Raw genomic sequence first — 25673 nt, forward strand, 5'->3', positions numbered from 1 at the left:
AGTGGCACGATCTCGGCTCACTGCAGTCTCCGCCTCCCAGGTTCACGCAGTTCTCCTGCCTCAGCCTCCTGAGTAGCTGGGACTACAGGTGCACTCCACCATGCCCAGCTAATTTTTTGTATTTTTAGTAGAGATGGGGTTTCACCATGGGCCAGACTAGTCTCGAACTCCGACGTTGTGATCCGCCCACCTTGGCCTCCCAAAGTGCTGGGGATTACAGGCATGAGCCACCACGCCTGGCCCCAACCCCCGCCTGGCCTTTTTTTTTTTTTTTTTTTTACCTTTTTAAAAGGTATTTAGAGCTTACATAGCATCTACTAATAGCAAGAATTGTAGCTTTTGTTGTTATTATCATAATGCGGCAATGTGAGGTGGAGGGAGGCGGGAGATTAAATTCTTGGTTGAAACAATAGCCAGAAGAAAATAATCTTCTCATTTTTCCTCACTTTAGTTGATTCATTCATTCAACAAACCTTTGTTGAGTCCCTGCCTTGTGCCAGGTTGTCTTGTGCTAGGTATTGGAAGGGAGACAAGGGAGATGGAGGTAAGACAGATGAAACACAACACAGTCTTTGCTGAAGGACGTCATCCCTTTTAACCTGGGCTTCAGTTAGCAGTTTAGCGCTTTGCCCATACAGTAAATATTCATTGCTGTCCTACCTTAAGCTAGTCTCAAGGGATACAGAATTGAATCAGACTCTTGTTTCTTTCCTCAGGAAACTATAGAGTACTGGGGGAAACATCAATTGAGGACAGTGTGATCAATGGTATAATTATGGTAGATACAAAATACTGAAGAAATTTTCAAGGAACTGCAAATCAACAACAGGAAAAATAAAATCAATGGCAAGAAACCCAATAGAAATGTGGCAAAGTACTTATGATATCTAATGCAATGAGAAAAGTTAAAAAAAACAAAAGTGGCAAAGAATATAGATAGGCTTTCATGGAAAGAGAAGTTCAAGTGGCTAATGACCATAGGAATTGAGGTCTAACCTCTTAATCAGAGAAATGCAAATTAAAAAGTCTAACAGTATTTGGTGGAAATCTATAGATGTTCTGTGTAGTATGTGGGAAAAAAAAAAATATATATATATATATATAAAACCTATGGGTATATATCCCAGAGAGAGTCTTGCCATAGGGTCCCAAAGAGACACACATTCAGTGTTACTCATCTTGGCATAACTTGTAGTAGTGCGACATTGGTGGCAATGTAGATGGCTATTACTGGGGGAAGCATAACTCAAATGAATATATAGACTGGAGTACTATGTAGGAGTTCACAGCAAGAACTAGATTTGTGGGCAGTAGTGGATAACTTATAAACCGGATATTGACCAGAAAAAAGAATAAAGTTTATAACACAGTAGATTTGTGTAAATTTTAGGTCTAAGACATTTTACAAGGATATGCATTTTTAAGGAATGCATGTGTATATGTCACTTGTGTATGTTCACAGTAGGGAGGTCATGGGAATGGAAATTGGGGATTGAAACAAAAGGACAAGGAAAGTCTTGCCCAGGCAGTGATGATAAGTGTGTTATGAACTGTGGGATATGATTAACTCGCTTCTGCACCTAAGTCTAAAAACGGAACCCAACAAAGTGTAATAGAAACTAAGAACCTGCTCAGAACCGTCAGGAAAGGTTTTACAAAACAGGGAGTGATGACTGGAGACCTGAAGAGTGAGTAGGATTTAGCCAGCCAGGCAGCAACAGTAAAAGGGAATTCCAGGCAGAGAGAACAGCATGCTTGGAGTTATGAGAGAGCATGCCTTGTTCTGGATACTAAGTAATTTTTAATGTCGGAGCATAAAAGCAGGGTCAGGAAGAAGGCGGGGAGTGGTAGAGAGGTCAGCAGGGGCCGGATCACAGAGGCCTTTATGAGTCATACTTAGGAGATTGGACATAAAATTGCATAGCTCAAAATTATAGAGTTAGTTACATTTCATTTGGATTATAGTGGCTAATAGGTTTAAGCTGCTAGCATGACATCTGGCAGCATCTGTCACACCATATTGGGAGTTGAAGAGGGCAATTGGAAGTTAGTCCTGCCTGGCCTGCCAGTGCCTGTGTATGCTGGTTGCATACTCTGAGTTTCTGAAGAGATGGAGAGGAGGACAATAGCAGGAATCCAGTATTTTCTGCATGTTTTTGTACTACCCAAGTTCTGCCCTTTAAGAGGTTTTGGGACTTTGGGGCAGAAGTTGGGATGCTGTAATTGAAGCCCTTGGACAAAAGTAAGCTGAGTACAGTCAATATACCTGGTGATAATGGCAACTAAAATTAATTGAGTATTATCGTGGACCTGGTGTGGTTCTAAGGACTTTATACATATTAACTCATTTAAAAATCTCCCAATAACCCTGAGGTAAGTACTGTTATTATGTCCATTTTGCAGATGGGGAAACAGGCCTGGAGAGTATAACCAACTTGCCTGAATCACACTACTAGTAAGTGGCAGAGTTGAGATGCCAATCTTCTTAATCCACTATATTGCAGTGGTGGTATACTAGAAAAGCCCGAGTTTTGGTGTTAATCTGGTTTCAGTCTCACATGTGCCATTTACTAGCTGTGTGGCCTTGGGCAAGGTCTTTTACCTCTTGGCCTAAGTTTTCCCTCATTTGTAAAATTAGGATAATAATGCCTACTTGCAGAGCTGTTGATGTAGAGGATTAGAGATAATATATGTAAAGTACATAGAAGCTTAATAAATAGGAATTACCATAGCTGGTAGATTCAGATGGACTCTTTTATGCTCCTTTGTAGGAACTTTGAGGGCGCTGGGTCTCCAGTGTTTAAAGGGGATAAGTAAGGTTTGGCTGAATCTTCCCTGCCTTATACCATGTCTACAGGGCTAGGCTGAGGAACTTATTTCTTCAGCTTCAGGGGACCGTTTTATGTGCATATGGATGGATGAAGCAGGTTGTGACTGAAAATCAGTAACTCTTGGTCCCTGAGCCCTGGGTCTAGTTTCCCTTTCTTCCCATAGTTGGATTTTGTGCATTGGTTATCTCTGGCTGAGATATGGTGATTCTCCCCCCACTTTATACACAGTTTGGAGTTTGAGAATCAGAAGACTCGCTTGGGCATTCAGTTGGATTTTGAAAAGAACCAACTGAAGGAGGACCAGGATAAAGTACACATGTGGGAGCAGACAGTGAAAAAAGATGAAAATGAGATAGAAAAGCTCAAAAAGGTAAGAAGGAAGATTAAAAGACAGACTAACAACTGGGAGGAAAAATGGGAAGAAATATGACAGAAAGATAATGTCCACAACTTAGAAATTTCTCATCTAAACCAATAAGAAAAATACCAAGACCTAACGGGAAAAATGGATAGTGTCACAGACAGTTCAAGAGGACTTTCAAATAGTCCCTAACCATACAAATAATTAGTCTTACTAAAAAATGCAAATTAAAGCAACCGTCAGATGCAATGTATTTTCTAGTAACATCACGGAAAATGTAAAAACAAAGGACACAATGCTTAAATACCAGCCATGGTATAGGAGACCAGTATTCTTTTTTTTTTTTGAGATGGGGTCTTGCTCTGTTGCTCAGGCTGGAGTGCAGTAACACCATCTCAGCTACTGCAACCTCCGCCTCCTGGATTCAACCAATTCTCCTGCCTCAGCCTCTCGAGCATTTGGGACTACAGGGTGCATGCCACCACCCAGTTAATTTTGTATTTTTAGTAGAGATGGGGTTCACCATATTGGCCAGGCTGGTCTCGAACTCCTGACCTCGTGATCCACCCGCCTCGGCCTCTGAAAGTGCTGAGATTACAAGCATGAGCCACCGTGCCTGGCCAGGAGACCAGTATTCTTAACGTAATGTGGCACCATCCTTCAAGAAGCTTCACAATGCATTTATACCCTGTAACTCAGTAATACCTGAGGATCATCCAAAATGCTGGCAAGGCTTTATGTGAACACTTTGATGTTTTTTTTTTTTTTGAGACGGAGTCTCGCTCTGTCGCCCAGGCTGGAGTGCAGTGGCTGGATCTCAGCTCACTGCAAGCTCCGCCTCCCGGGTTTACGCCATTCTCCTGCCTCAGCCTCCCGAGTAGCTGGGACTACAGGCGCCTGCCACCTCGCCCGGCTAGTTTTTTTGTATTTTTAGTAGAGACAGGGTTTCAACCGTGTTAGCCAGATGGTCTCGATCTCCTGACCTTGTGATCCGCCTGTCTCGGCCTCCCAAAGTGCTGGATTACCGGCTTGAGCCACTGCGCCCGGCCATTTGATGTTTTTAACAAGCATTTTTATAGTTCCAAATTGGAAACTACTCAGTGCCCCTTGAAAGTGGGAATTTAGCAAATCATGCAACATTTGTAAAATTGTTTATGTAGTGTCTTCAAACTTTAGTAATACACAGACCTTTTAAAGGAAAAGTAGTCCCTAAGATTGCCATTGTTGCCTTAAATCCGTGATGTTACTTACGTATATACAAATATATATACTTGGAACACTTAACCAAATGCTAAGACTAAGTTAAAAATTAAATACTAGCAAAATGAGCAAAATTTAGATTGACCTGTAAATTCAGTGCAACAAATGATGATGTTTTGCTGAAACCTAGTCACTTCACAGTGTGACCTGTGCTACTGACTGCTACAGCTCAGTTCTTTTGAGCTTAGCATGCCTGTGCCACCATGTATTGTGTGATGACTCAATTTTCCTCACACTCTTTCTCTTTAAACTACTATGAAGCCTTTGTTCCTTACATCATTCCCTCCGCAGGTGATTTGGCCTTCACTTGGTTTGAACTTACTGTTTGACTTTCGTCTGCCTATGTTTGTTGCTTGTTTGTGTGTTTTCTTCATTAACCCCTGATGATTAAAGTATTCTCTTTGGTGTCTGACATTTTTTTTTTTTTTTTTTGAGACGCAGTTTCGATCTTGTTGCCTAGGCTGGAGTGCAGTAGCATTCGGCTCACTGCAACCTCTGCCTTCCGGGTTCAAGCGATACTCCTGCCTCTGCCTCCCGAGTAGCTGGGATTACAGGCGCCCACCACCACGCCCGGCTAATTTTTTGTATTTTTAGTAGAGATGGGGTTTCACGATGTTCGCCAGGCTGGTCCCGAACTCCTGGCCTCAAGTGATCCACTCGCCTCGGCCTCCCAAAGTGCTGGGATTACAGGTGTGAGCCACCATGCCCAACCTGGTGTCTGAAATCTTAAATGCACTTGTAGCTTGGGCAGTAAAATCCTGAGGCAAGACAAGTTAGATACCTAGATGATTTGGGATATTACATATATGCAATTTTTTTACTTTTTATTTTGAAATAATTTTCAACTTTGCAAAAAATTGCAAGGAATAATACAAACAACTCCTATCTACCCATCACCAAGATTCATCAATCATCAACATGTTGCCACATTATCTTTTGCATTCTCTCGCTCTCTATATATGCTTATTATGTTTTATGAGCCATTTGGGAGTAAGTTGCAGATATATCCCCTTTATGTGATTATTATTATTATTATTATTTATTTTATTTTATTTTTTTTTTGAGATGGAGTCTCGCTCTGCCGCCCAGGCTGGAGTGCTTTGATACTTTGATGCTTTGATCCCAGTGCCGGATCTCAGCTCACTGCAAGCTCCGCCTCCTGGGTTTATGCCGTTCTCCTGCCTCAGCCTCCCGAGTTGCTGGGACTACAGGCGCCCGCCACCTCGCCTGGCTAATTTTTTGTATTTTTTTTAGTAGAGACGGGGTTTACTGTGTTAGCCAGGATGGTCTCGATCTCCTGACCTCGTGATCCGCCCGTCTCGGCCTCCCAAAGTGCTGGGATTACAGGCTTGAGCTACTGTGCCCGGCCTATTATTTTTTTTTTTTGAGACGGTCTCACCCTGTCGTCCAGTTTGGTGTGCAGTGGCACGATCTCAGCTCACTGCAACCTCCGCCTCCCGGGCTCAAGTGATCCTCCCACCTCAGCCTCTCAAGTAGCTGGGACCATAGGCGTGCACTACCACACCCAGCTAATTTTTGTATTTTTTTGTAGAGACGGGGTTTTGCCTCGTTGTCCAGGCTGGTCTCGAACTCCTGGGCTCAAGCAGTCTGCCTACGTTGGCTTCCCAAAGTGCTGGAATCACAAGTGTAAGCCACTCCACCAGGCCCCCTTTATGTGACTTAAGATCAAAATGAAAATAAAAATTTTCCTTTTTAAAAATCAGAACTTTATACATAAGGCTACGATCCCCTTTGGCTGATCCTAGTCCCCTTCCTCTTGCCAGAGGTGATTCTTCCAGACCCTTTAAGGATTTACTTAAATACTTGTATATTTACGTATGTGTATTCATAGAAAATGCACAGTATTGTTTGTGTGGGTTTAAAAAAAAAAAAAAAAAATGTTACTATACTGCACATGATAGAAAGTTTTGATGTAGAAAAAAATGCTCAAATATAACATTTAGTCAGAATACAGAGTTTTTTTTTTTTTTTTTTTTTTTTTTTTGAGGCGGTGTCTCGCTCTGTCGCCCGACTGGAGTGCAGTGGCCGGATCTCAGCTCACTGCAAGCTCCGCCTCCCGGGTTCACGCCATTCTCCTGCCTCAGCCTCCGAGCAGCTGGGACTACAGCGCCCGCCACCTCGCCCAGCTAGTTTTTTGTATTTTTAGTAGAGACGGGGTTTCACCGTGTTAGCCAGGATGGTCTCGATCTCCTGACCTCGTGATCCGCCCGTCTCGGCCTCCCAAAGTGCTGGGATTACAGGCTTGAGCCACCGCGCCCGGCCAGAATACAGAGTTTTAATTACAATCCAGTCCCAACTATGTAAAGCTGTCTGTAAATAATGCTGAGAGAAAATGTGCTAGAATGTTAATGATTATCTGATGAGATTGTGATTCCCCCCTTAATACTTTCTCTATACTTTTAACTTTTGTGCATACACTAGATCACTTGTAAAATTGGGATGTGTGGGAGAGGACAACCAAATTTTAAAAAGATAGGAGGCTGAGGGGTCATGGGGGTGTGAAAGCAAAGCTCGTTGACGAGTGACTCCAATAAACTGCCTAGTAGGGAGGGTGGGAGCAGGAGAATATCCCAGGGTAAGATGGGGAAAGTCTTCACCTATTGTCCTGTTCCCACTGCTGGGACCAGGAGGAACAAAGACACATGAAGATCATAGATGAGACCATGGCTCAGCTACAAGACCTGAAGAATCAGCATCTGGCCAAGAAGTCGGAAGTAAATGACAAGAATCACGAGATGGAGGAGATTCGTAAGAAACTGGGGGGCGCCAACAGGAGTGGGTTCAGGCCTGGGGTGGGAGGACATAGATACAGCAGGCAGCCTGCCAGATTTGGGTCTCACCTAGCCCCTGACCTTTTTAGGGAAATGACCCATTTACAGAAGGAGGTGACAGCCATTGAGACTAAGCTTGAACAGAAGCGCAGTGACCGTCACAACTTGCTACAGGCCTGTAAGATGCAGGACATTAAGTTGCCACTGTCAAAAGGCACCATGGATGATATTAGTCAGGAAGAGGTGAGTATTGTGGCTGGTGGTGGGAGTGGGCTATGAACATCATTAACCAGGGATGGGGAGTGAAAGTGATCAGGAAGGGCAATGAGAGAGAGAAACATGGTGGGCAGATGGTGAAGGGACATGAAAAGGGATGCAGGAGAGATGAGGCAAGGTGCAGTGGTGAATGCAGGTGAGGCGAAAGGTAATAATAGCTTTGGTGTGAGAGAGAAGTTGAATTGGGAGTAGAACTGCAAGCCAGTGAGTGGGTGGTGAAAGAGTTGAGCCAGGAAAGAATGAAGTAATTCATTAACCTTAGGGACCTGAGCTATATTAGCTCCAGCAGGTGACATAAATTGATAGGAGTGGGAATTGAGGGACATTAGCCAAGAGCAAAGGAAGACAGAACGCTGGGGGACCTGAGGATGATAGCTTAGCTGCAGTGAGCGAGACTGGCCAGGAGAGGGTTGGGTAAGGGACATCAGCAATGCAGAGGTGAGGAAGTTTAGTTACAGGAAAACCAGAGATACTAGCCAAAGAGAGCAGTGGAAGCAAAGATTTGTAGCAAGGGGATGGGAAATGTTACTGAGAGGGGGTTTGCATATATTAATATCTGTCTTAGACCTAGTCATATATCTCAGTCCCATGTGTCTTTCTCCCTCCTCACTTTCCAAATGGCATTTCAGTTTAATTCGGTAAAATATTTTGAATACCAGAAATGTTCTGGGCATCATGGTAGCATGTGACATAATTACCCCAATCCTAACCACAGGCCTGCCAGACAGACATTATCCCCACATTACAGGTGAAGAAACTGAGGATCTGAGAATGTGACTTGCCCAAAATCACAATGTTAGTAAGTGGTAGACCTCAATTTTTTTTCTTTTGAGATAGAGTCTTGCTTTGTCGCCCAGGCTGAAGTGCAGTGGCGTGATCTTGGCTCACTGCAGCCTCTGCCTCCCAGGTTCAGGTGATTCTTGTGCCTCAGTCTCCCACGTAGCTGGGATTACAGGCATGCACCACCACTCCTGGCTAATTTTTGTATTTTTAGTACAGACAGGGTTTCACCATGTTGGCCAGGCTGGTCTCAAACTCCTGACCTCAAGTGATTCACCTGCCTTGGCTTCCCAAAGTGCCGGGATTATAGGTGCAACCCACTGCGCCTGGCCATAGAGCTCAATTTTGAACTTGAGTCATTCTGCCTGCAAAGCCTGTGTTCCTTCTGCCGTGGTGCTTTCTAGCAAGGTGCTTTCTCAAAGATGGAAGGCTGCAAAGGAGCTCCCTATAGAGGTGCCCTCTCATGGCCAGTCTGCTCCACTTGACTCTCCATTGCCATTGCAGGGTAGCTCCCAGGGGGAGGACTCAGTGAGTGGTTCACAGAGAATTTCCAGTATCTACGCACGAGAGGCCCTCATTGAGATTGACTACGGTGATCTGTGTGAGGATCTGAAGGTGAGGATCAGCCATGGGTATGTGGAGGTGGGAGTTGGGTGGGAGTGGGACCATCTTCCTAGCTGTCCAGAGAGGGAGTTAGCCCACTGGGGAAAGCTGGCAAGGGAGGGAGTATTGAGTTGTGAGGCAGGATCTCCCCCTCATATACACACAGACATGCACATTCCCTACCCCACACCCCGAGTTGCTCCTGCCCTTTCCTGCTATCAGTCTTCCCCTTACATGTGTGTATATAACTAAGCTAAGCCTAGGTACACACAGAGAAGAGACTTCAGTGGCGGGGTCCAGCCCTAGCGTGGCCAAGGTACCCAAAGGGGAGAGCAAGGTGGCGAGAGACAATAAAGACACCAGACACAACATGCAAGAAGACACAGACAAGACTGCAGCCCCGTAAGGGGCTGACAGCCCCGAATGATTTTTACTATAGGCTTATATAGTATTTTATAGAACAATTGTCAATCAGTAGAGCATCAGGTGATTACATAATTTATATAGAACAATTGTCAATCAGCAGAGCTCAGGGTGATTACATAATTATATATAGATTATCAGGATATTCTCAAAGTTCTCAAGAACAGTTCTCTTCATGGATGGTCAGTTGTGTTCTTCTTTCTTGGTTACCCTTTTGAGGAATCCTGATTTTCTTTCTATGGAACTAGATAGGCAAGCTTAATGGTTAACATAACAAAGTCTTATTTCAGACTTGGTGGCTCTTGCGGTTACAGGTGCTAAACAGGACTATTGAAGTAAACCTGTGTGGCCTGAGGAAAAGGTTGCAGGGACAATTACAGCAGCACAATTGTTTATAAGCTTTGAACTGACGCAGCAGTTTCTTAAAGTGTATAGAGTGCAAAGTTATATTTTAACATTGATTGTGTAACTATGTACAACAATTTTTTCTTTCTTTTGTAGGGCATCAAGTTTACATCCTTGTCTTCTTTTTTGTATCCCACAAACTCAAATTTTTCATGGATTAACCTTTTATTTATTTACACCATTCTTTCACTATATATATAATCTCCTGAATATGAAATAAGATGGGAACTTTACCATGACAAATTGTGCATATAATTTCTGCCTTTAGGGAGATATCATATTCCTTTCTCCTTATGTGTTCCCATCACATACCCCCACTGGCCATTAACCCATATTGAAGGGACAGGCCAGGGCCAAATTTTCTGAGGGTAATGTGGTGAGATTTCTCTTCTATCTTTTTAGCTCATGGGTATTGCCTCGTTTTCCAGGATCTGGAGTGGGGTGGGCAGTACTAATACCGAATGAGTAACACTCCCCAGACCTCACCGTGAATCCCCTCCAATAGTTGTCTGCATATATATGATCACCTGAATGCCAAGCAAAATAGCACAGATTATTCCAGCGATACAGAAGAGCCCATCAGCACCACCTGCTGCATAGGCCTTGGAAGTGGCCTTGCCAACATCCAGAGGGCTCTGAGCCTTGCTCAGGAGCAGCCTTATGCGATCAGGGTCCGGGCCGTCCCTCTCCTGCATGGCCTGCGCCACTTCAGTACAGTGAACAGATTGATCTTAGGTGTTCCTTAGGGCTCTTTCCTCCTCACTTGGCATTCTTTCATCCTGGCTATCACTTCACTTCCATGGCTTCCACTGCAATCTCTATGCTAGGTCCCACAGGTACCTCAAACCCTAGCCTTCCTCCCCATATTTACCCATCTCCTCAGTCCCACTCACATGCTCAGCCAGAAATCTGAGCCTCATCCTTGACTTCTCCCTCTTTCACTTTACGTAATCAATTAATTACCAAGCCCTGTGGATTCTGCTTCTTAAATATCTTTCTTTTTTTTTGAGTCGGAGTTTCGCTCTTGTTGCCCAGGCTGGAGTGCGGTGGTGTGATCTCGGCTTACTGCTACAACCTCTGCCTCCCAAGTTCAAGCGATTCTCCTGCCTCAGCCTCCCGAGTAGCCGAGATTACAGGCACCCGCCACCATGCCCAGCTAATTTTTAGTAGAGACGGGGTTTCACCATGTTGGTCAGGCTGGTCTTGAACTCCTGACCTCAGGTGATCTGCCCACCTTGGCCTCCCAAAGTGCTGGGATTACAGGTGTGAGCCAGTGTGCCCGGCCCTAAATACCTATTGAATTCTGGTTTTTGTTTGCACTGTCTCTAATGCAGGCCACTTTCATCTCACATAGCCAACTACAGGACCTCCTAAATAGTTTATGATGTGTTTCAATCATCATTATATTCAGGAGGATTTGATTTTTTTAACTTACGGAAAATTTCAAGCATATGGAAGTAAAGAGATGATAATAATGAACTCAGGCACTCATCTTCAACAGTTAAGCAATCTGTTTTTATACCCCCCATTGGAGTATTTTAAAGAAAACTCTAAACATTACTCCATTCATAATTACCCCAGCATGTATCTCTAGAATATGAGAACTTTTAAGAAAAACAACTACAATATTATACCTGAAAATATTTAACAATAACTCCACAATATCGTCTAATCAGTAAATGTTTAGATTTCCATGAAAGTCCCATAACTTTTTTTTTTTTTTTTGCAGTTTATGTGTTTAGATCAATAATCCAGTAAGGTCCCTATGTTAAAATTGGTCTCTGCTAGTCTGTAACATTTTCTTCTTCGTTTTTTATTTTATTTTTTCCTTCCTGTTTATCTGTGGAAGGAACTGGGTCATTGGTAGTATAGAATTGTCTGCATTCTGGATTTGCTGATTATGTCCTCGTGATGTCACTGAACATGTTTTTCCATTCCTTGTATTTCTTATAAACTGGTAGGTAAATCTAGGGTTTGATTGGATTCAAGTTCTTTTTTTGGCAAGAATATATCATAGGTGGTACTATGTACTTGTGAACTTCCTTCTGCATCACATCAGTAGACACCTGATGTCGGTTCTCACTTTCTTTGTAATGTTAAAATTGACCAGTGTTCAACATTAGCTATGATATTCTTGCCAAAAAACAAACGTGGATCTGATCAAGCTTCCGTATCCACTAACTATCAGAAACACTGGTGCCAGAGGAATATTAAAAAAGCACATGAGGGATGGGCGTGGTGGCTCACGCCTGTAATCCCAGCACTTTGGGAGGCCAAGGGACGTGGATCACCTGAGGTCAGGAGTTCGAGACTAGCCTGGCCAACATGGTGAAACCCCATCTCTACTAAAAATACAAAAATTAGCCAGGCATGATGGTGCACACCTGTAATCCCAGCTACTTGGGAGGCTGAGGCAGAATTGCCTGAACCCTGGAGGAGGAGGTTGCAGTGAGCTGAGATTGTGCCATTGCACTCCAACCTGGGTGACAAGAGCGAAACTCCATCTCAAAAAAAAATGCACAGGGATGTGGTTAGCCAAATCCAGATTGGGAAAATCTTTTTTTTTTTTTTTTTTTGAGACAGTCTTGCCCTGTCACTCAGGCTGGAGTGCAGTGGCGTGGTCTCGGCTCACTGCAAGCTCCACCTCCCGGGTTCGCGTGTTTCTCCTGCTCAGCCTCCCCGAGTAGCTGGGACTACAGGCGCCCACCACCACACCCGGCTAATTTTTTTTGTATTTTTGGTAGAGATGGGGTTTCACTGTGTTAGTCAGGATGGTCTCGATCTCCTGACCTCATGATCCGCCGCCTTGGCCTCCCAAAGTGCTGGGATTACAGGCGTGAGCCACCGCGTCCGGCCTGAGACTGGGAAATTCTAAAGGACAGAAGACCTGATGTCTTTTGTAAATAAATGGGGAGAATAAAATAGAGAAGGGGGAGCTGTTGCAGACTAAAAGAGACAAATCAACCAAATGAAATGTGTGGACCTCACTTGAATACATTACATAGAAAAGAAAGGGAGAGGACCTTATAAAAGTAAATGAGACTTGAGACATATCAGCTCATTGCAATGTGTGCACCTTATTTGGAACCTACTTTGAAAAACCCGTAAGAAAAAGGTATAAAACAGAGGAATTTGAACACCAACCAGGTTATTTATGATGTTGGGAATTTTTATTTTTATTTATTTTTTTATTTTTTGAGACGGAGTCTTGCTCTATCACCCAGGCTGGAGTGCAGTGGCATGATCTCGATTCACTGCAACCTCCAACCCCGGGTTCAAGTGATTCTTCTGCCTCAGCCTCCTGAGTAGCTGGGACCACAGGCGTGTGCCACCATGCCTGGCTAGTTTTTTGTATTTTTAGTAGAGACACGGTTCACTGCATTAACCAAGATGGTCTCGATCTCCTAACTTCATGATCCTCCCACCTTGGCCTCCCAAAGTGCTGGGATTACAGGCATGAGCCTCTGTGCCCGGCCGCGGGAATTGTCAAAATTTTTAAGTGTAATAGGGGTATTACTATTTTTTTTTTAAGTCCTTATCTTTTATAGGAGTGATTCTCATTGAGAGGGTAGATTTGTCCCCCCAGGGAACATATGACAATGTCTGGAGATACTCTTGTCATGCCTACTTGTCATAACTGGAGTAGAGGGGTTACTACTGGCATCTAGTAGGTAGACACCAGGGATGCTGCTAAACATCCTGCTGTGCACAGGACAATCCCTACAGCAACGAACTACCTGACCCAAAATGTCAATAGTTCAAGACCCTGTCTCAAAAAATAAAAAAATAAAAAATGTCGGCCAGGTGTGGTGACTCATGCCTGTAATCCCAGCACTTTGGGAGTCCAAGGCAGGATGATTGCTTGAGCCCAAGAGCTAATTTTTAAAAATTAGCTGGGCATGATGGCATGTACCTGTAGTCTCAGCTACTCAGGAGGCTGAGGCAGGAAGATCACTTGATCCTGGGAGGTTGAGGCTGCACTGAACCTAGATCACACCAATGTGCTATATAGCCTGGGTGACAGGGAGACGCTGTCTCAAAAAAGAAACTTCAATGTTTAGATGTCTTTTATGTTTCAATTTGTTGGAGTCATTTTTTTTCTTCTTCTTCTCTCTTTTTTTTTTTAATGTAGAGACAAGGTCTCACTATGTTGCCTAGGCTGGTCTCGAACTTCTGGTCTCAAGTGATCCTCCTGTTTCAGCCTCTTGAAGTGTTGGGATTACAGGTGTGAGCCTCTGCACCTGGCCCATTTTTCTTTGTTTTTGTTTGAGACAGAGTCCTACTCTGTCACCCAGGCTGGAGTGCAGTGGCATGATCTCAGCTCACTGCAGCCTCTGCCTCCTGGCTTCAAGTGATTCTCCTATCTCAGCATCCTGAGTAGCTGGGATTACAGGCGTGCGCCACCATGCCCAGAAATTTTTTAATTTTTTTTTTTTTTTTTTGAAACGGAGTCTCGCTCTGTCGCCCAGGCTGGAGTGCAGTGGCCGGATCTGAGCTCACTGCAAGCTCTGCCTCCCGGGTTTATGCCATTCTCCTGCCCCAGCCTCCCGAGTAGCTGAGACTACAGGCGCCCACCACCTCGCCCAGCTAGTTTTTTTGTATTTTTTAGTAGACACGGGGTTTCACCGGGTTAGCCAGGATGGTCTCGATCTCCTGACCTCGTGATCCACCCGACTTGGCCTCCCAAAGTGCTGGGATTACAGGCTTGAGCCACCGCGCCTGGCAATTTTTTTAATTTTTAGTAGAGATGGGGTTCTGCCACGTTGGGCAGGCTGGTCTTGAACTCCTGACCTCAGGTGATCCCCCTGCCTTGGCCTCCTACAATGCTAGGCTTACAGGCATGAGACGCCACACCCAGCCCCATTTTTCTTTTTTTTTTTTTTTTTGAGGCAGAGTCTGGCTCTGTTGCCCAGGCTGGAGTGCAGTGACGTGATCTCGGCTCACTGCAAGCTCCGCCTCCCGGGTTCACGCCATTCTCCCGCCTCAGCCTCCCGAGTATCTGGGACTACAGATGCCCACCACCATGCCTGGCTAATTTTTTGTATTTTTAGTAGAGACGGAGTTTCCACCATGTTAGCCAGGATGGTCTCAATCTTCTGACCTCGTGATCTACCCACCTCAGCCTCCCAAAGTGCTGGGATTACAGGTGTGAGCCACTGTGCCCGGCCCCCGTTTTTCTTCTTGATGCTCACATTGTTCATCCTTGGCCAGTGGGAACCACTTCAAGTTTATTTTTTTGTTGTTATTTTTTAGATTTTTATTACGGAAAATTTTATATGCAAAAGTAAAATAGTACAATGCTCCCTCATATAGCCATCACCAGTTTTAACAACAGTCAGCTGCTGGCCAAACTTGTTTAATGTGCACCCCCACACAGTTTTTTTTTTTTTTTTTTTTGAGATGGAGTCTCACACTGTGGCCCAGGCGGTGCAGGGCACAATCTCGGCTCACTGCAACCTCCGCCTCCCAGGTTCAAGCGATTCTTCTGCCTCGCCCCCGAGTAGCTGGGAGTACAGGCGCCCACCACCTCACCTGGCTAATTTTTTTGTGTTTTTGGTAGAGACGGTGTTTCACTGTGTTGGCCAAGCTGTTCTCGAACTCCTGACCTCATGATCTGCCCGCCTTGGCCTCCCAAAGTGCTAGGATTACAGGTGTGAGCCACTGGGCTCGGCCCCCCCACACTTTATTATCCCTCCCTACCCCTAGGTTATTTTAAAATTAAATTCTGGACCAGGTGCGGTGGCTCACGCCTGTAATCCCAGCACTTTGGGAGGCCGAGGCAGGCGGATCATGAGGTCAGGAGATTGATCCTGGCTAACACAGTGAAACCCCATCTCTACTAAAAATACAAAAAATTAGCTGAGCGTGGTGGCACATGCCTGTAGTCCCAGCTCCTCGAGAGACTGAGGCAGGAGAATCACTTGAACCCGGGAGTCAGAGGTTGCAGTGAGCAAAGGTCATGCCATTGCACTCCAGCCTGGGCGACAGAGCAAGACTCCGTCTCAAAAAAAAAAAAAAAAGAAATTCTGGACATCATACTTCATTTGCACATATTGCAGGATACATCTCTGAAGAGATAGGAATTCTTAAAAATAATTAGAACCATTACAAAAAATAATTTTTTTTTTTTTTTAGACAGAGTCTTGAACTATCACAGGGGCTGGTGTGCAGTGGCACAATCTTGGCTTTCTGCAACCTCCGCCTCCCGGGTTCAAGCGATTCTCCTGCCTCAGCCTCCTGAGTGGCTAGGATTACAGGCGCCTGCCACCATGCCCAACTAATTTTTTGTATTTTTAGTAGAGATGGGGTTTCACTATGTTGGCCAGGCTGGTCTTGAACTCCTGACTTCGTGATCCGCCCGCCTTGGCCTCCCAAAGTGTTGGGATTACAGGCGTGAGCCACTGCACCTGGCAGTAATTTCTTAATACAATAAGTAGTGTTACACATCCATGATGGTCACACGCAAACACACACTCTACCTGCTTGAATTGGAAGTCAAATAAGATGATTGATCGATAGTTATTGGATGATTGATAAAGCCATTAGTTGATATGTCACTTGAATCTCATTTAACTTACAGGATCCCCCTCCACCTGTTTTTATTTTTCTTTGCACAATTTTTTTGTTGTTGTAGAAATTGACTCATTTCTTCTGAAGGATTGTTCACATTCTCTACTTTGCTATTCTGTCCTGTGGTGTTTAAAATGTTCCCTTCACCCCACCCCCCAAAAAAAAACCCCAAAATGGTTCTGTTATCCTCTATAGTTCTTGTGAGTAGTTAGATGTAGATCAGTGCTGTTCAATAGAGATAAAATGTGATCCACATGTGTAATTTTCGATTTTCTTTTTTTTTTTTTTTTTTTTTGTGACGGAATCTTGCTTTGTTGCCCAGGCTGGAGTGCAGTGGCATGATCTCAGCTCACTGCAACCTCCGCCTCCCGGGTTCACGCCATTCTCTTGCCTCAGCCTCCCGAGTAGCTGGGACTATAGGTGCCCACCACCACGCCCGGCTAATTTTTTTTTTTTGTATTTTTAGTAGAGACAGGGGTTTCACCTTGTTAGCCAGGATGGTCTCAACCTCCTGACCTCGTGATCCACCCACGTTGGTCTCCCAAAGTGCTGGGATTACAGGCATGAGCCACAGCGCCCAGCCAATTATCGATTTTCTAGTAGCCACATTTTAAAAATAAAAAGACAAAGGTGAAATTAATTTAATATTATATTATGTTTAGCCTGGTATCCTCAGGAGTATCATTTCAATGTGTGAACTATATAAAAATTATTGATGAGATATTTGATGATCCTTTTTTGTACTGTCTGCAAAATCTACTATGTTTTACACTTATAGCACGTCTCAATTCAGATGCTAAAATTTCCTCAGAAATACTTGATCTGTATTTAGATTTCCTAAAATTTACAATTGAAAAAGGAGACCCACATACCCAAGTTGTTCCAAATATACATCAAAGTTTTCCAGTAACTGAATTGAATATCAGGTTTTCAGTTTAAATGAACTAAAGTTTCATAAAATTAAGATTTTATCTCCTCAGTTGCACTAGCCAAATATCACATGCTAAGTAGCCACATGCGACTATTGGCAACCAGATTGGACAGCACAGAGGCTTGGTTAGATTCAAATTTGGGGGTTCGCTTGTTTGTTGTAGCTACGACTCCACAGGTGGTGGTGGTACTTCCATCAGAAGGTACATAATGTCCATTAGTGGCTCTTTCAGTATGGTTTGCAGCCATGCTTATTATTGCATAGATCCATTAATTAGTCAGAGGTTGCAAAATGGTCACCTTAGTCTATCATTTCTGTGTTTACTAGCTGGAATACTATAGATATTTCCTCTCATCATTTATTTGGTTATTCTGAGATACAGTTTGTATAGGAAAGGCAGGATATATATGCTTGATTCCCCCCCCCATCAGTTTATAAAATAAGGAATTGCTTCCTTAGCTTTCTCAAGATTTGTCCACTGAGTTCTCATATCATTATGAATTTAAATATATTTTGTGTCTTTCAGTCTGTTTTGGTTATTATCCTTCTTGGTGCTCAGGTTGTCCCATCTTTGGCCAATGGTAACTCATTCAGTTTGGCTTCTGAATTATTTCAACACAACCCTGGTAGTCTTTGATATCTCCCTTACTTTCCAATATGTCCAGGCTCATCCTCCCTATTTTCCACCCAGACCTGGAATCAGCTGTTTCTCCAGGAAGCTCTGACTTCCTTTAGTGGGAAATGCTATTATTTAGCAACTACCATCTGGATGTTGGAGTGTTCATGATTGCTGGGTTTGTTAGTGCTTCCAGAACTTTTCAATAGATTGGGCTATTAAATGTGTTGTTTTTTTATTATTATTTTGATGGAAAAATGCATCATGAATTCATATTGATACTTTGAATTGAAATTGTAATTTTTAGTTTAACATTGATTTTATTTTGAGTCTCCCAGTTGTTGCTGAAAATCTCAGTTCCTAGCAACACTAACATAATAACACATTTACTTTATCCTACTATGTATATAATAGTTTGAAAAATCACAATACGATATTATTAGTAAAAGGGCCGGGTGCAGTGGCTCACGCCTATAATCTCAGCACTTTGGGAGGCCAAGGTGGGCAGATCACAAGATCAGGAGATCGAGACCATCCTGGCTAATATGGTGAAACGCCATCTCTACTAAAAATACAAAAAATTAGCCGGGCGTGGTGTCGGGCGCCTGTAGTCCTAGCTACTCAGGAGGCTGAGGCAGGAGAATGGTGTGAACCTGGGAGGTGGAGATTGCAGTGAGCTGAGATCGTGCCGCTGCACTCCAGCCTGGGCCACAGAACAAGACTCCATCTCAAAAAAACAAAAAAGATTTTATTAGTAACAATTTGATTATTGAATGTAATTTTAAATAGTTTAAGATTTTCTGAGATTCTTTTTATTATTAAGCTAAAGAAAGCCTCATTGGGCATGTATAGTCATGTTCCTATGTTTTAAAGTAATTTGAAAGGATTATCTGAGTGTTTAACCAGCTTAATATATAGTTAGGTTTCTTTGTTTTCGTTTATTTTTCATTTTTAGGGGTTACTCTTTTTAGCATTTTGATTTTTTTTCCAGCTTTAATTTCGAAATGTTTCAAACCTATGAAAAACTTGAAAGACTAGAACAGTGAACACTCATATGCCTTTCACCTTAGATTCACCAGTGAATATTTTACCACATTTGCTTTTTCTCTCATCTTTCCCCTCCTTCCCTTTTGCCTCCCATTACATGCAGTTGTTTTGTTTTTGCTGAACCTTTTGAAGGAAGTGTGGCCATGATACTTCAGCCCTAAATACTTCAGCATGCTAAGAGCAAGGGATTGTCCTACTAACCATAATTTCATATTATACCTAAGAAAATGAATAATTAGGTTTCTTAATATTTAATCTTCAACCCATATTTAAATTTCCCTAGATGTTCTAAAAGTGTCTTTTGTAGTTTTTTTTTCTTTTTGGAACTAGTATCCAATCAAAATTTATGAATTTCTTTTATTTATTATGTCTCTTTAGTTTCTTTTAATATGGAGCTATCCCTTTACCTTTTATCATGGCATTGACTTTTTTTTGTTATTTTTTTATTTTTATTTTTATTTTTTTTTGAGATGGAGTCTTGCTCTGTCGCCCAGGCTGGAGTGCAGTGGCATGATCTCGGCTCACTGCAAGCTCCGCCTCCCGGGTTCACGCCATTCTCCTGCCTCAGCCTCCCGAGTAGCTGGGACTACAGGCGCCCACCACCACGCCTGGCTAATTTGTTTGTATTTTTAGTAGAGACGGGGTTTCACAGTGCTAGCCAGAATGGTCTCGATCTCCAGACTTTGTGATCTGCCCACCTCAGCCTCCCAAAGTGCTGGAATTACAGGCGTGAGCCACCATGCCCAGCTGGCATTAATCTTTTAAAGAGTCTATGAGAGTTTTTGTGGAAAATGTCCCATTATGAATATGTTCTTTTTTTTTTTTTGCAATATTATTTAACCTGTTCTTCCAACCCTTGTATCTCCTGTAAATTGGAAATTTCATCCAGTCTGGAGGCTCAATGGATTCATGTTAAGTACTTTTTGGCAAGAACATTTCATTAGTGAACTTTATGTGGCATCCCTCCAGGAGGTACATCATGTCAGGATGTGCCCACTATTAGTGATACTGAGTTTGATCCCTCAGTTAAAGTGTCAGTTGCTAGGTTTTTCAACGCTAAATGTACACTTTTGCCTTTGTCATTAATTAGTAATCTTTAGAGTGATGCTTTGGCATTTTGAAAAATTTTTTACCCAGTGGTTTTCACATTTTGATTTAATTTTGTTTTAATAGTTATATATAACATCTTTATGTGTTTCTAAAACCAAAAATATAAAACAAGGTACATGAAGAGAATTCTGCTTCCATTCCTGTCCCTTTCACCTCTCTTTCTCGATAGATAACCCTTTAATTAGTTTTTGGATTATTCTTTTTGTTGTTGTTATATGTTTAAAATACAAATATATTTGTATTCCCATTACCTTCACTTAAATAAAAGATAGCATACACTATTGTGTAGCTTTCATATCTTACTTAAAAACCTATCCTGGGGCCGGACACGGTGGCCCATGCCGTAAGCCCAAGCACTTTGGGAGGCCGAGGTGGGCGGATCACGAGGTCAGGAGGTTGAGACCCTCCTGGCTAACACGGTGAAACCCTGTCTCTACTAAAAATACAAAAAAAAAATTAGCCAGGTGTGGTGGCGGGCGCCTGTGGTCCCAGCTACTTGGGAGGCTGAGGCAGGAGAGTGGTGTGAACCTGGGAGGCGGAGCTTGCAGTGAGCTGAGATTGTGCCACTGCACTCCAGCCTGCCAGCCTGGGCAACAGAGTGAGACTCTGTCTCAAAAAAAAAAAAAAAAACCTATCCTGGAGACCACTCCAAGTAGTGTATAGAGTTCTTCATAAGGGCTTTTTAAAATGTACATACGTTATGTCCTTCTTATTCTTGAAATCATTCACTGGTACCTCACCTTTCTCAGGATAAAGTCTAAACCTTATAAGGCCCTTTGTAATCTGGCTTTTACTTGTCTATCTAGCATCTTCTCTTTCTGTGCCCTCCCCCAACACACTTGTACACATGCATCAATGCACACGCATGCACATACACACACAATTGCTGCTACTGCCATATTGTTTTGTTTTGTTTTTTTTTTTTGGCAATTTCTTTTTTTTATTATTATTATACTTTAAGTTCTAGGGTACATGTGCATAACGTGCAGGTTTGTTACATATGTATACTTGTGCCATGTTGGTGTGCTGCACCCATCAACTCGTCAGCACCCATCAGTTCATCATTTATATCAGGTATAACTCCAATGCAATCCCTCCCCCCTCCCCATGATAGGCCCCGGTGTGTGATGTTCCCCTTCCCGAGTCCAAGTGATCTCATTGTTCAGTTCCCACCTATGAGTGAAAACATGCGGTGTTTGGTTTTCTGTTCTTGTGATAGTTTGCTAAGAATGATGGTTTCCAGCTGCATCCATGTCCCTACAAAGGACGCAAACTCATCCTTTTTTATGGCTGCATAGTATTCCATGGTGTATATGTGCCACATTTTCTTAATCCAGTCTGTCACAGATGGACATTTGGGTTGATTCCAAGTCTTTGCTATTGTGAATAGTGCCGCAATAAACATACGTGTGCATGTGTCTTTGTAGTAGAATAATTTATAATCCTTTGGGTATATACCCAGTAGTGGGATGGCTGGGTCATATAGTACATCTAGTTCTAGATCCTTGAGGAATTGCCATACTGTTTTCCATAAGACAAGGTCTCACACTGTTATCCAGGTTGGAGTGCAGTGGCACCATCATGGTTCACTGTAGTCTCGATCTTCTGGGCCCAAGCAGTTCTCTCACCTTAGCCTCCCAAGGAGCTGGACCACAGGCATGTGCCACCATGTCTGGCTAATTTTTTTTATTTTTGTAGAGACGGAGTCTCCCTGTTTTGCCCAGGCTGGTCTCAAATTCCTATTCTCAAGCGATTTTCCTGACAGCCTCCCAAAATGCTGGGATTAAAGGCGTGAGCCACCATTCCTGGCTTGATTTCTCTTTTGAATTCTTTTCAATTCGATGAATGGACCATGAGCATCCTCCCCTGGCTATTTTTTGTAATGCTCCCAACTGCATAGAAGTCTGTTCCTGGCCGGGCATGGTGGCTCACACCTGTAATCCCAGCCCTTAGGGAGGCTGAGATGGGTGGATCAGTTGAGCTCAGGAATTTGAGACCAACCTGGGCAACATGGCGAAACTCTGTCTCTACAAAAAATACAAAAGTTAGCCAGGCATGGTGGTGTGTGTCTGTAGTCCCAGCTACTTGGGAGGATCACTTGAGCCTGGGAGGTAGAGCTTGCAATGACCAGAGATCATGCCATTGCACTCCAGCCTGGGTAATAGAGCGAGACTCTGTCTCCAAAAAAAAAAAAGGTGTATTCCTTTTCTCTGTCTTCACTTGTTCATCCTGTAGTCCTTAGCTTAAACATATTCCTGGAAGCCTACCTTAATTTTTATCACCCGATGAGGTAACCAACCAGAACGCCTCAATGCAGGTCACATATTTCTTATTCTATACACTAGTGGAATCCCTCCCTCTACTTATTATACTTATTTATACCCAAAATACCCTAGGCTCACTAAACATAATAGTACTAACATTCACCACTCAAGAACTGTCAATCTCCTGATCTTTGAGTTAGGAGTCTCAGTCCTCCTGAGTCTGAGTTAGGTGTCTTTCTTGTGAACTGATTCAACATTGCCTGCTTATCATTGTTTTCACATTCATCCTACAGTATTCTGGTTGTTTACTTATGTGCATTCCTCTGTTAGACCCCTGAGCTCTGTGAGCACAGAAACCAGGGCTCATAGGACAGGATGGCCCCAGTGCCTGGCACTTGGTAGGCAATCAGTAAATATTTATGGACTGAAAGTGGCAGAAAGGCACAAGCCCAGACATGCATTGCAATATCCATAAGAACTAAAACTAAACTCAAATGGAATTTGCTCAAATGTAGTGATCTAAGCAGAAAACGTGAATTGCCTTACTTATTGTGGAGCTGTAAGTGGAGTCCAGAGCAGCCAGTGTGGGAGCCTCCAGGTCACCCTGGGGTGGTACTGGCTCATGGCTTGGGCTGAGAGCCAGAGCGGGGCACCACCAGCTGCTCCTCCTGAGAGACAAAGAGGTCGGCAGGGCCTGGGGAAAGGGCTAGAGATTAGAAAGCAGCCTCAGCCTATAATTTCCAGAGATGGGGGAATGGTTACTATGGGTAGGATCTGATGGAAGGAACCAAGCTGGAGAAGAAGAACCTGCCCTCCATATAGGAGCAGGCACCCAGGCCACACTCAGTCATCTCTTGGTGGGGGCCTGGGCACAGGGGCCAGGCCCTTCTTGATGTTGCTGGGCCTGGGGCTTACAGGATGCCCAGGCTGAGGAAGAGATCAAGCAAGAGATGAACACACTGCAGCAGAAGCTGAATGAGCAGCAGAGTGTGCTTCAGCGTATTGCCGCCCCCAACATGAAGGCCATGGAAAAGCTGGAAAGTGTCCGAGACAAGTTCCAGGAGACCTCAGATGGTAAGATTTACCCTTCTACTTGGGCCTATGATAAGGACAAGAGGCTAAAGGTATGCCACGGGCCTGCTGTACATCACAGCAGTTCCTGTTCTGACATGCTTTCTTACTTAAAACTCCCAGGAGCCCTAAACAGTAGGGGTTATTACACCTGCTTTATAGAACAGAAAATTGCTGAGGTTCCCAGAGGGTAAATGACCTGTTCAAGGTCACATAGCTGGTTGCTGGTAGAACACAGGGAGGAATCCATATTTGTGTGGCTGCAGGCCCCTGTTTCTTACTCTGCATTGTTTCCAGTGGCCAGTCCACTGGATACAGATCCTTCTGGGACCCTCCTCAGGCATTCCTCTCTCTCTCGGTGGGATGTCCCTGCTCTGGATTGTCATTTGCAGGTCCTTCTTGCCAGGGCACTGAGGGGGTCACCTGTCTTTCTTTCTGGCAGAGTTTGAAGCAGCCCGAAAGCGAGCAAAGAAGGCCAAGCAGGCATTCGAACAGATCAAGAAGGAGCGCTTTGACCGCTTCAATGCTTGTTTTGAATCTGTGGCTACCAACATTGATGAGATCTATAAAGCCCTGTCCCGCAATAGCAGTGCCCAGGTAGGCTGGAGCCCCTTACCCAACCAGCTGCTACCATCCTCAGTTATCTTTCCCTCTAGGCTTCCTGTCCCTATCTCCATCCAGACTCAGATACAGATCCTGACCCATCTGCCTTCCCCTAGGCATTCCTGGGCCCTGAGAACCCTGAAGAGCCCTACTTGGATGGCATCAACTACAACTGTGTGGCTCCTGGGAAACGCTTCCGGCCTATGGATAACTTATCAGGCGGGGAGAAGACAGTGGCGGCTCTGGCCCTGCTCTTTGCCATCCACAGGTAAGGCTGATCCCCTAGGTCAGTTGACGAAGACTGAACTAAGGCCACCAGAGGCTCTGGGGCCCAAGGATACGCAGAGATCTGCAAAGGTGAAGATGGTTTGGTGGAATCTGGATTGCATCCCTGTTTCACTATCTACTGCAGCGTATCTGGCTTTGGTTTTTCTGGACCTGTCTTCCCCATCCACCCTCATCCGCTTAGCATGCCCTCACCGGCCTCTGCATGTATTCAGTCCCACCTCCAGACTTTTGCTCACAAGGTTGCTGGCTAATAATCCCTTTCCATGTAAATCTAGGTTGATCATCACCTTTCACCCCTTCACCCTTTCTCATTCTCCTCCCCTTCCTTTAGGAAGCCCTCCTTGATCACTGTGTCATACCCTGACCTTCCCCTCCTGAATGCCAGTACTTGAGTCTGACTCCTGCAGCTTATATTGCTTGATTGTACAGCATCAATTTCTTGAGTGCTGCTCTGTACCAGACCCTGCGGAGGGATTAGGGACACAGATGTATCAGACAGGGTCTCCGGCCTCGAGGAGCTCACAGTCTGGTACAAGCCAGACGCATAAACAGACATGTGCTAAGTGTTGTAACTGGGTGAGCATGGGTGCGATGGATACACAGAGGAGGTACACTTAACCCAGTCTGTGGGGAGGGTGTGGGTAAGCCAGGGAAGACTTTTAAGGACAGGTGCCACTTGAGCAGGAGATGTAAAGGATGAGTAGAAGTTTGCCAGGGAGACCAGCAGGCATTCTAGGCTGAGAATGCAGCATGTGCAGAGGCAAGGAGGCATGACAGAGCATGCTGTGATGGCGTGTGTTTGGAATGGGGTGGACCTCTAGGTAGCTCGATCATTACGACTAAAACCTTGGACAGCTTTAGCTCCCCAGCCAGCCTGGAAGCTCCTGAGGGGACCATGTCTTCTTGTGATTCTGTAGGAACCTGGAACACAGGGCTGAGTGCAGAGGGGAGGGCTTTGTTGATGTATTGGCTTGTAGGGGCTCAGGCAGCTTTGAGACCTGGGTGTTTTAGTCTCTGAAGAAGTGGAGTGGGAAGCTGGCCTGTTTGATGGGTCCTGGGGCTGTCCCACCCCGCCTTGCCACCCCCTCCCCACCTCAGTGTCAGCTCACCTACTGGTTCCCTCCCAGCTACAAGCCAGCCCCCTTCTTCGTCCTGGATGAGATCGATGCTGCCTTGGATAACACCAACATTGGCAAGGTGGGTGCAAAGAAAGTGGGGCCTGGGAGGGATGCCCCCAGGTCGGGGCTGGGTTTCAGGGAGCAACTCCTGAGTGTGCCCTAGCCGTTCCTGCTGCCTGCTCTCTGTGCCTGGGAGGCTGGGCCCAGAGTCATCCATGCTGTCGTAGTCAGTAGTCTCCTTCTCTCAACCTCTCTTTTCCCCACCTTCCTCTCCCTACCCTACCTCTTCTGCCTTCTGGTTGTGGCTGGAAAATACAGGGGACT

At 44.3% G+C, this 25673-nt stretch overlaps 1 protein-coding gene across 1 annotated transcript in view; it reads left to right on the plus strand.

Moving 5' to 3' along the window:
- SMC1A (structural maintenance of chromosomes 1A) overlaps window positions 1-25673 on the plus strand; it is a 52722-nt gene that overhangs the window by 20442 nt on the left and 6607 nt on the right. Inside the window, exons 16-23 of the mRNA XM_033201814.1 lie at window positions 3060-3201; window positions 7101-7252; window positions 7334-7487; window positions 8805-8915; window positions 23187-23343; window positions 23783-23937; window positions 24060-24211; window positions 25359-25428. Coding sequence (XP_033057705.1) covers window positions 3060-3201; window positions 7101-7252; window positions 7334-7487; window positions 8805-8915; window positions 23187-23343; window positions 23783-23937; window positions 24060-24211; window positions 25359-25428 — 1093 coding nt within the window. The remainder of the gene's footprint in view (window positions 1-3059; window positions 3202-7100; window positions 7253-7333; window positions 7488-8804; window positions 8916-23186; window positions 23344-23782; window positions 23938-24059; window positions 24212-25358; window positions 25429-25673) is intronic.

This window comes from Trachypithecus francoisi, unplaced genomic scaffold, assembly GCF_009764315.1.
Source record: "Trachypithecus francoisi isolate TF-2019V2 unplaced genomic scaffold, Tfra_2.0 Lachesis_group6, whole genome shotgun sequence".
Classification (NCBI taxonomy): Eukaryota; Metazoa; Chordata; class Mammalia; order Primates; family Cercopithecidae; genus Trachypithecus; species Trachypithecus francoisi.